The following is an 11,888-nucleotide window of genomic DNA, read 5'->3' as shown; positions in this document are numbered from 1 at the left end:
TAGGATTAGTAAATGCCAATCATATGATATTTCAAAAGTTAATGTGTGATTTTTAATATATGGGAAAATCAAAACCTGTATGAAATCATAAAGAAAAAAGGGTATAAAAATAAAAATCAGCAGATGGCATCAGAGAACAGCCTCTGCAATTTAACTTGTACTGGCTCATTTTCATTTCATTTTGCCATGCCAGACCTCCAGAGACCTCCAAGCAAAGAGCAGGCTCTTCGCAACTAGGGAGATCCTGTGCCACTTGTAGTGGAATAGCAAGGCCAAGAAGCCTAGGAAAGAGTATAGCTGGAGTTCAGCCATCTACATTTGGTAGCTTCCTATTTTAACCAAATATTCCTTTAAGCTAGGTACAAAACTCAAACATTTCTAGGCTTCTGGAATGTAAGTTTTATCAGTGTCCCCTAAAAATCTGGTGCCTGGGGGCAGAATCTTAGCTGTCTTACTCTTGTTTTCACTCTACAACATAGTGGAACTGACTTGCTAAGAAAAGTCTCTGGCATCCCTGAGGGCAGTAAATAAAAGAAGTGCCCCATAGAACAATACAATCTTCTCCAATTCTGATATCTTCACCTCTCTTCCTCTAGCCCCATCATATCCAGCCTACATGTTTTTCCCTCAAGAAAATAGCAGATGCAGATGGGAGCTACCAGAATTCTGAAGACTCAGAACATTCTCTGGCACAGAACCACAAAGACCCTCAGGGTGTTTTTTTTCATGGTGTGCATTAATTTTAGAAACTTTAAAAATAACCTTTGAGCCAACATATGAACAATTAAACAGGATCGTCATGGATTTATGATGCCAGATGTGGTAGATTGCCTTTCTTGCAATAGTAATTCACATTTACCTCATGTAAAATAAATAATGAATACACCCTAGTCCCTCTAATTTTCCTTTTATCTCTTTGACCCTTACACTCGTTTCCAGCCCTTCTGGCTTCCCAGCTTCAAGAGAGGACAGAAGGGCAGAAGAAAGATGGTGGAAAAAGTATAGAGTACTGGGTAGCTCAGTGGATTGAGAGTCAGGCCTAGAGACAGGAGGTCCTAGGTTCAAATCCAGCCTCAGACACTTCCCAGCTTTGTGACCCTGGGCAAGTCACTTGACCCCCATTGCCCACCCTTACCACCTCTTCCTAGTTGCCAATACACAGAAGTTAAGGGTTTAAAAAAAATCATGTCCTAAAAATTACAATTGGGCAAGTAGGAAGCTAAGGACTCCAAGAGACATGAAGAAGCAATCAAAACCAAGAGAATGAAAAAAAAAATGGAAGAAAATGTGAAATACCTGATTGAAAAAACAACTGACCTAGAAAATAAATCCAGGAGAGATAATCTAAGAATTAATGGACTACCTGAAGTTCATGATCAAAACAAAAGAGTTTAGATATCATCTTTCAAGAAGTTACCAAAAAAACCTGCTCTGATGTTCTAGACCCAGAGGACAAAATAGAAATGGAAATAATTCATTGATCTCCTCCTGAAAGAGATCCCAAAATGATAACTCCCAGGAATATTATAGTCAAATTCCAAAACTCCCAGGTCAAGGAGAAAATATTGCAAGCAAACAAAAACAATTCAAATAGTATGGAGCCACAGTTGGATAACACAAGACTGAGCAGCTTCTACATTAAAGGATCATAAGGCCTGGAATAGGCTAGTCTAGAGGGCAAAGGAGCTAGGACTTCAACCAAGAATTATTTACCCAGAAAAACTGAGCATATCTTTCAAAGAAAAAAAAGAGGTATTCAATGAAATAGAAAACTTTCAAATATTCCTGATGAAAAGACCCAGAGCTGATGACTCAAGTGAATCATAAAAAGGTAAACAAGAAAGAAATCAAAAGACATTCAGTAAAGTTAAACTGTGTATATCCCCACATGGGAAATGATTCTTTTAATGCCAAAGAACTTTGTCATTATTCAGACAGTTAGAAATATATAGACAGAGGGTGAGGATATGAGTTGAATATGATGGGATGATATAAAAAATTAAATTAAGGCATGAGAAAGTGGAATGCATTGGGAGAAGGGAAATAAAGAATGAGGGAAATTATTGCCTTTAAAAGAGGCATGAAAGAGCATTCACAGAAGAGGGAAAAATGGGGAATGTTGGGAGGAGAGCATGTGAACCCTACTCTCATCAGAACTGGCTCAAAGAACATACACAATAAATTGGATATAGAAATCTATCTTACCATACAGGAAAATAGGAGGGAAAGGGGATGAGAGAAGGTAGATGGTGTTGATAGAAAAGAGGGCAAATTAGGGGAGGTAGAGGTCAAAAAATAAACAGAGGAAAATGAGATGGAAAGTAACACACAGTAATTATAATGGTGTGAAATTTTTTATAAATTTTTAATAAAGGCCACATTTCTCAAATACATGCCTTCCCTTCTCCCATAAAGTTTTTCCTAAATGTTAAACCAGGAATCATTCTTTTCTGTTATCCTCACATTGGTATCTAAGTAGTTAATCCAATTGCCATTGTAACCTGAACCTCTTCCGAATTCTGAATTTAGAGTTTGAAATCTGCAGTTTCACCACTTAATGCTTGTATAGTGTTGAATAAACTCCCATTTGGAAAAGTAAAGTCAAATCAATGTTTGCAGTTTCACAGATTAGTTTACATGAGATCACAATTTTAGTGAAGTACTTTAGGTACATTTAGAAAGAGATTTAATTCAAAGATATAGTAAGAACAAACATACAAGCATTTCTCTAAATACCTTTAGGTAGTATAGGCTCTCCTATACTACCTCAGTCTCTGGCAGAGTATGCTTGAAATTTTGTTCAGTTCCACATAGCATTAGTCCCATCAAGTTAATCTTCAAAGATTGTATCACTGCTGGATGAGTCTTCATTTCAGATTTCACTGTCATGGATCCAATAGGCTGCTGCTGCTGAATATTGCTTCTTGCTCCTTGGGGTGTTGATACTGTACTGGCTGAGTCAGTCAACCAAGATTCCAACTCATAGATTCCTATGGCTCACTCTCTCAAACTAAAAAGTTGGAGAAACTATTTCTTTTATAGTAACTACAAGCAAAAAAACCTCCCAAAAACCCTCAGGTTCAAGTGGTATAGAAACACCCAAAACTTACTCAGGACATCCCAGTTCTTACTACATAGCCAATCAAAAGAGCCTTCTACTGGGAACAAAGTTAGTCAGCCACAACAAGTTACAGAATTTCTACTCATGCTCTACAGTTTTCCCAAGGTACTTCTCTTACACATTATCATGATTCTCTTGGATTCCATCTTCCTTGCTTGGCAGGTAATGGGTATAAAGATGATTTACAAACTAATATTAATGATACACTTTATTTTGGGGAAGTACAGCTTTTTAAAAATAATTTTTGTAATATGAAAATTATTATGAAAGGGGGAAAATGAATCAACCTACAAAATTCCACTCAGAAATAATTTGTGTATAAAAAAATGAAGAATATAGAAAAAGGGAACCTAAATTATAAATTTCTACTAATGCCAAAGTGATTTTCCTAAAGTATATGTCTGAACATGTCATTATCTTTTTAATAAGCTCCAATGACTCCCCCCCAACTTCAGGATCAAATATGATTTCCTTTATTTGGTACTGAATGGTTTTTACAACCTGATCTTGTAAACCAGAGTTGCTGCAATAATCCCTTGCATTTGCAAAACTAACAGAAGCAACCCTGATAGTTAGGGAGACAGAATGTTGACCCAGCCAGCTGGTGGTCTCACAGCAAAAACCATTGGAGCCTGGAACTATAAATATCCCTGGAGTATCATCCTGGGGGTTCTGATTTCCTTTGACCTGACCCAGACATCCTGCTATCCCCTGCATCTCCCCATTGGGCCCTGGGAGGAGGGAAATTTGGGGGGAGGAGAAAATGGGAAATTAGTTTTTCTTAGGCAGGCAGGGACAACCTTAAACCAAGCCACCACCCTCAGAGATGGATACACTGTGGTAAAATTGAATGTAAGGGACTTCTGTACCAGCAGCAATGCAATGACCCAGGACAACTCTGAGGGACTTATGAGAAAGAATGCTACCCACAATCAGAGGAAGAACTACAGGAGTAGAAACACAGAAGAAAAACAACTGCTTGAACACATGGGTTGATGCGGACACAATTTGGGATGTAGATTCTTAATGATCACCCTAGAACAATTATCAATAACATGGAGATAGGTCTTGATCGATCACACATGAAGAAACCAGTGGAAATGCATGTCAGCTACTGGGGGTTGGGGGAGTGGGGGAGAGAGAGAGCAAGAACATGAATATCAGTTAACTAATTTAACTGATGATAACAGGAACAACTTAAGGATGATTCAAGGATTGAGGGAAGATGAGTATAGAAGAAAGGTTTACGGATAAACTGGACTAAAATAACTAGATGACTAAATCTTCACACAGTTCCCAGAGGGAAAAGCCATACACTGAATTCTGTCAATCTGGCTGGCCTGGCAACCTTAAGCCTAGCTCAAGTTGTTAGATGTAAGTCAAACTTGGCTGATTATAAAATAGTTGTAGATATTCTGTGATAGTTTTCTTGATGATGTTGTTAATTAATCTTGTTGATGATGGTAAACAACTGCTGATAGCAGGATATAAAGATAATAAACCTAAATAACTGGTCCTAAAGTGAATCAGCTAACACTGGTCTATGGTGTAGTAGCTTCTGGGTTTCTCTGGAGAGCTTTCCCCTTTCCACCCTTCCACCTACCTTAACTCACAACTGAGTCCCTTTGCTTAGGGGTGACCTCCTATTTGTAGGGGTGCTCCAACAGTCTTTCCCAGTCTCATGCCAGCTCATGCCAGCTCTGGGGATTCTAAAATCTGAACCCCTATCTTGCTGCAAAACTATTTACAGTTGATATATTCAAATAAGATCCTCAGAAATACAGTAGTAAATGCCTAAAAAGCCATCACACTTAATGCCTACAAATGATTACTATCTAATGTGCTCAGGGAATAAATTTTAAGAGACTGCCAAGATGCTGAGAGCCTGGTACCAGCTGACATCTGGTATTGTTATCATCTTGCCTCCTGGAAAGGTGGCACATTCTTACTTGTAAAGTTTTTCCCTACATTATAATTGCTAAAATCTGATTTGATTTTGAAAGGAAGAAAGGAACCCAGTTGAAAGCAGCACCCAGATCTGTTCCCTAGAGCAGTGGTAGGCAAACTTTTTAAAGAGGGGGCCAAAGGAAAGGAAATGCTTATCTCTCAGTCTGTTTCTAAGGCAATTCTTTCAAAGTTTCATTGCATTGTATCCTACTCATTGTATTTGTCAGATTAGGAATAATGTCGTGCAGCTGGATAGAACATTTCAGGGGGTCGTAGTTTGCCCATCACTGCCCTAGAGTAATCAAAGAGCACACTGATCAGTGTTATACTGTAATCTAATGGAAAGAGTATGGAGAAAAGGAAATATATCACCTTACCATCACTGGAGAGATGGGGGATGAGATGGGACAGGACAGAAGGAAGGCTGGAAAGAAGAACTGGAGGTGAGTCTTGCCTCTTACACTATCTCACTGGTTGCTCTTGGACAAGTCATTTTATTCTGTCAGCCTCTGTTTCCTCAACTGTCAAACAGTGATAATAATTTCTCTTGCATTTACTTCAGAGTTTCAACAGAGTTAATGGATGCAAATGAATGACATAAATGTAAGTATTCTTTAAAATATGTCCTGTCTATTAATCACTATGCAAAGTAAGGAAATGTGTCATAATTCCATGTACCTTTTTTTTGGAAACAATAATTCCCATTTATACTTTCTGGAATCTCCCTCACACACCCAAACACACACTATTATATCTATTTTGTATCTTCTCCTATTCATATCTTTTTATCTCCTTTAGTAGGATCCAAGTTTTTTAAAGGCAGATGGAGTCATTTCTGTCTTTACATGGCCATCTACAAGCCTAGGATTTGACAAAGAGTGGGTGCTTCATGAATGAGTATTGACTGATTCACTGATGAAACACTAGTAAAACTCTCTAGTATTTATATAACACTTGATGGTTTGCAAAGCATTATATATGTACATATAGTTCTTTTTATCATATATTTATATGTAAATATATTCTATAAAGTGCACATAGAGAGAGAGACAGAGACAGAGTGTATATGTGTGTGTATAAAATCTGATCCTCACAACCCTAGCAGGTAGCTGCTAATATTATCCTTATTTTATCAGTGAGGAAACTGAGACTTAGAGAGGTCTTATGGTTTGACCAAGGTCACAGAACTAGTAAGAAAAAGGATTTGAAGTCAGGTCTTCCTGACTCTTGTACTCCTTAGACTTTATCACACTAGAGAAAGAGAACTACTTCTGAATTAGGCTGGGAAATAATTGAGATCTAGCCAAAGAAATGTGGAATTGTTTGGTTTTATTGCCTTTAAAATAATCCCTCAGAATGTAGACTCTAAGCAATCACCCTAGTGCAAATATTAATAATATAGAAATAGGTCTTGATCAATGACACATGTAAAACCCAGTGGAATTACTCATTGGCTCCTGGGGTGGGGGGAAGAACATGAATCATGGAACCATGGGAAAATATTCTAAATCAATTTATTAAATAAAAATTTTCAATTAAAAAAATAAAATAAAAGCATCCCTCAACAATAACTTTGTAAGAAAAGGGCTTTCATTTGTTCCGAATCGCAGCATGGTTCTTTGGCACAGCCTCAAGCCTTATTTTCCTGAGGAAGGATGGCCACCCTAGGAGATTTTTATCCCAGAGATATTCTGGGGAAAGGACTTTGGTAGGTTTGTGAAGAAATAGGTATTTGTTTAAATGGCTCTCATCATGCCACACTGCCTCAATCCTATTACTTTTGTCAATCAACATAGCTTCATGACAAGCCTTGGTCATTTCATAAACCTGTTGTACTTTGCCCCCAAAAAAGCCCCCCATATAGTAATAATCACCCTTGCCTCTGGGAATGTAGGCTTGGGATTGAGGGCGGTGTTCATAGGTGAAGGTTTCCCGAGAAACTCCGTAAAAGCCAGGATGAAGAGCGGCAGTCAAATCAGAAAGGATCTCTACTCCAACATGATCAGTAAACTTCACGTCTATATCCACGCATGTGAGGTAATCTACCTCCTTGAAGAAGCGCTGAAGACAATAATTGCTAATCATTTCCATCCGGTGCATAGAGATATCTTGCCACCGGGAATAGTTTTGGACCACCAATGTGATGACTTTCCTTCCTTCTTGGAGGGGTATTTTTGGAACATCATTTGGCCGGTCAGTGAACACATAGTAATTCACTTTGTATCCCACCATGAAATGCTTCTCTGCAGTTTCAAGAAACAGCTTCAGGAAGACCACATACCTAAGGGCAATAATCCCCCACCAAATAACAGAAAAGCATTATTCTCAAAGGAATGTCAGAAAATACTTTTAAAGTAGCTAATGGTGTGGTGGACACTATGGAAAACACACAGGATCTGCCTTCATGGAGCTTACAATCTGTTGTTTTTGCCCACATATCAAAGAATTATCATCCAATTAAATATAGGATTAGAGAATAAAATTAATAGGATATAGCATTGAGGATAGAGTATTCAACTTGCAATGAGAAAGAGGGCTTAGAGCTGTTAGTTTGGCTCCAGAAGAAAGAATCAGGAGCAATGCATGGAAGTTACAAAGGGGCAAATATAGATTTGATGTTGAAAAAACTTTCAGGCACCTTAGAACTTTTCAAAAGGGGAATGATACACTGTGGTAAAATTGAACATAACGGATTTCTCTACTAGCAGCAATGCAATGATCCAGAACAATTCTGAGGGACTTATGAGAAAGAAAACTAGCCACATTCAGAGGAAGAACTGTGTGAGTAGAAACACAGAAGAAAAACAACTGCTTGATCACATAGGAGGATGGGGATATAATTAGGGATATGGACTCAAAATGAGCACTCTACCACAAATATCAATGATATGGAAATAAGTCTTGATCAGTGACATATGTAAAACCCAGTGGAATTGTGCATTGGCTATGGGAGGGGGTGGGAGGAGAGGAGGGATAGAACATGAATCCTATAACCAAGGAAAAATGTTCTAAATTAATTAGTTAAATAAACATTTTTAATTAAAAAAATTAAAAATCTGGTATCTGAGGACTTATTTAATCTACTCTTTTCATTCTAATCTGAACTACAAGAGTAAAGAGCAAAGATAATAGGAAATAAATAAGAAAGGAATCTATTTAATTCCTGACATTTATTGCATTAAACATAAAGATGGGAGGGTAGGTAAGTTGTTCAGTGGATTGAGAGTCAGGCCTAGACACTTCTTAACTGCAAACCTAGACAAATCAACTTAACTTTCATTGTCTAGCCTTTATCACTGTTTTGCCTTGGTACCAATATACAATATTGGTTCTAAGATGGAAGACAAGAGTTTTTAAAAAACAAAAACAAAATAAAGAGGCTAAATACATGACTTCACAACAAATTAGGCACGATCTTCTGAATATAGAATCATAAATTATAATACATACAAAATTGGTTGAAATTTCCCTGAATTTACAGTGGATTATCAAATCAGAAATTAAATATGAATACTTATTACCAGTCCCAATGTAGACTGAGTTCTGGAAAAAAGCTCTTTTACTGTTTTACTTCATCCTATCATTCGCTCAACTGGCTATCCAGTTGAGATAGTTTTCATTATCCTAACAATGATTTTTTTATGCCCAATCTGGAATTTGTTTATTTATCTTCAGTGACTTAAAAACCTATATCCTTCTATCATGATCATATTGAAAGTTTTGTCTTTGACTCCAGGACAATCAATTTTCCTTTTAGGTCCTAAAGAATATTGTACCTGAGACTCCCTAACAACTTTCATCATTGAATTCTATTCTTTATCTGTTCTTCTCTGTACAGTTCTGAAAGTGTCAGTTGCCACTCAAGGTGAGGTGCTGCCCAAGATCTTTTATTTGGAGGTCACAGAACCCAATTAAGAGATTATTGCTGGGGGCAGCTGGGTAGCTCAGTGGATTGAGAGTCAGGCCTAGAGATGGGAGGTCCTAGGTTCAAATCTGGCCTCAGACACTTCCCAGCTGTGTGACCCTGGGCAAGTCACTTGACCCCCATTGCCTACCCTTGCCACTCTTCTGCCTTGGAGCCAATACAGAGTATTGACTCCAAGATGGAAGGTAAGGGTTTAAAAAAAAAAAGAGAGACTATTGCTTTGCAATATTGGACCAGCAGATTCTTCTGTGAAGCCTCTATTTAGCCTCAGCAACAAACTATTTCAGAAGCTTGGTGCAGGGACATTTCAAACTGTAATGCAGGATTACCAAACTTATCATGCAGGTGATGTTGTGAGGAAGATTACTAAATTATTATTTAGGAGACCTAGCAGGCAGGGCTGGAGAATTCTAAATGGAATGGGGAAGCAGGAAGTATGGCTTCTCTCTCTGGGATGGACTCCATGGTGGTTGGGACAAATTGTAACTGATCCTGGGAGACCTCAGAGGAAGTGGAGTTTGTACCCTGATTTCCTGATATCCAGAAGGAGGATTTTGCCTGTGGGAGGTTAAGGTAGAGACTACGAAATCTAACCTGAGTTGCTGGTCAGCTCAGGTTGGCTTAGCTCCCTGACTTACCAATTGAAGGTATACTGGCTGAAGACCTGGGAAAGCTGTACCATCGCTTGATTGTGACAGGACTCTGCAGTGAGGCTATCCCACTTTCCTTCCTGATCTCCATTGTGCCCTGTACTGCTTTAGATTTAGTTCAGTGTAGATAAGTCCTTCCCCCGACCCTGTGGTTTGCCCATAGTCTGGAAGTATAGAAACCCCTCTTCCCATCCTTTAGACCAGTGGTTCCCTTAATTAAATTTGTTTATATGCCCTCTTGTCATTTGCTTGCTGGTTTTCACAAACCCCTTGTCAAGGTGGGGCAGGGTGACAGTTAGGGCCTAACTGACACTCCTGTCAACAGTCATTTCCCTTAACAGCTAAACTCAGTTTCCCTAACTTGTTTGGTCCCACCTATTGTCCATTCCTGTCTCCTACTCACCCTTCTGAACCCAGATATAATATTTAAGTTAACTCCCCTGGTTTTCCCCATAAGAGTGATTATTCCACCTACACCGAAGAACAGCCTAACTAGTGAAAAAATTTATTCCTAATACTGTATCATTTTTATTTCTAAATAATACTCTGACTGTATCATTTGGTTCCTAATGGGACTCCATTACATTGTATTTTTCAAGCCTTCTTCTTCATTCCTTTGCCCTGACAATCAGAGATGCCCTCACATTCCCTGCCCCAGAACAGCTTCTAAAATTGGAGTGATTAAGATTAAGAATACAAGCTCCATCCTGTCTATTAAACAAAAAAAAATTTTGGCCAAATATGTGTGAGAGACAGCATGATCCTGTCTTTGATTTGCCCATTGGGATGAATGGAGGAAAGTCAATTTTGCCCAGGCCCAACTTGATTTCCTAATTTGATTAATCATCAGAGATATTGGAATCCTGTGATCATGACATGACTTTGCTCATCTTCATGAGAGGATCAGGAAGGGACTGAAAAATATTAACCCATGTCCTCATTAAGTATCCACCAATTAGAGATATATTAGGTTATACAGGAAAGGCCTTTATAATCAACTTACAAAATTATGTTTAATGGCTCAAGATGCTGGATAAACTTGTCTTTGATCACTGAGAGAGATCATGGACCAATTAATTAATTGGTTATTGATATTCTAATCAATAAATTGATTTTATTACCTAGAACCCAGTCTCTTGGAATTTTTACTTGTCATATCTGCAACCACAAAACATTTATGCTCTTTTAAACCTTCTTCCAGATTAAAAAATACAAGCAAACATAATTAATATGGTTGGGTCCCTAAGAACAAAGATCTACGTCTTTCTTTTCTATGCAGTTACATCCTTCTACTCTCTCAATTACATGGGGACTTTAGGCCTCCAGGACTTACTTTTTCTTTTTTTTTTAACCCTTACCTTCCATCTTAGAGTCAATACTGTGTATTGTCTCCAAGGCAGAAGAGTGGTAAGGGTAGGCAATGGGGGTCAAGTGACTTGCCCAGGGTCACATAGCTGGGAAGTGTCTGAGGCCAGATTTGAACCTAGGACCTCCCATCTCTAGGCCTGGCTCTCAATCCACTGAGCTACCCAGCTGCCCCCTCCAGGACTTACTTTTTGATGGCAAATATTGTTATTCCAAAAGTGATATTCCTGCCTTGGAACTGTTCATTCAAGATGTCCTCATTGAAAGTTCCATCCCAAACAATGGGAGCAAGCCAAGGAGTCAGGAGTGGGACATCGGTGCGCCTATGGAACATGGAATTATAAGAATATAGTGGGGCTGAGAATTTTAGAGATCCCTTGGCTCACTCAGCCCCCTCCCTTTTTTTTTTTTTTTTTTTTTGGAAGCTTAGAAGTCATTTAATTCAATCCCATCATTTTTACAAGGGAGGACACCAAAGCTCAGAGAAATTAAGTTTAATCTAATTTTTTTAAACCTTTACCTTCTATCTTAAAATTGATCCTAAGTATTGGTTTTGAGGCAGAAATATGGCTAGGGCTAGGCAATTGGGGTTAAGTGACTTGTCCAGAGTTCACACAGCTGGAAAATATCTGAGGGGGCAGCTGGGTGGCTCAGTGGATTCAGAGCCAGGCCCAGAAATGGGAGGTCCTAGGTTGAAATCTGGCCTCAGACACTTCCCAGATGTGTGACCATGGGCAATTGCTTAGCCCTTAACACTCTTCTGCCTTGGAGCCAATACACAGTATTTACTCCAAGATGGAAGGTAAGGGTTTAAAAAAAAGAAAGAAAGAAATATCTGAGATCACATTTGAACTCAGTTCCTCTTATCTCTAGGCCTGGC

General features: G+C 38.6%; 1 protein-coding gene across 1 annotated transcript; it reads right to left on the bottom strand.

Moving 5' to 3' along the window:
- Nucleotides 1-6,598: 6,598 nt before the first annotated feature.
- Nucleotides 6,599-11,463, bottom strand: ABO (ABO, alpha 1-3-N-acetylgalactosaminyltransferase and alpha 1-3-galactosyltransferase). Its single transcript, XM_044661302.1, has 2 exons — nt 11,197-11,463; nt 6,599-7,349 (listed from the first exon to the last, which is right to left on the bottom strand). Exons 1-2 carry the CDS (start codon nt 11,340-11,342, stop codon nt 6,659-6,661), a joined length of 837 nt encoding a protein of 278 aa, XP_044517237.1. The 5' UTR covers nt 11,343-11,463; the 3' UTR covers nt 6,599-6,658.
- Between the last annotated feature and the right edge of the window lie 425 nt (nt 11,464-11,888).

The sequence above is a fragment of the Gracilinanus agilis genome, chromosome 2, assembly GCF_016433145.1.
Source record: "Gracilinanus agilis isolate LMUSP501 chromosome 2, AgileGrace, whole genome shotgun sequence".
Taxonomy (NCBI): domain Eukaryota; kingdom Metazoa; phylum Chordata; class Mammalia; order Didelphimorphia; family Didelphidae; genus Gracilinanus; species Gracilinanus agilis.
This window is presented reverse-complemented; position numbering and strand designations above follow the sequence as displayed.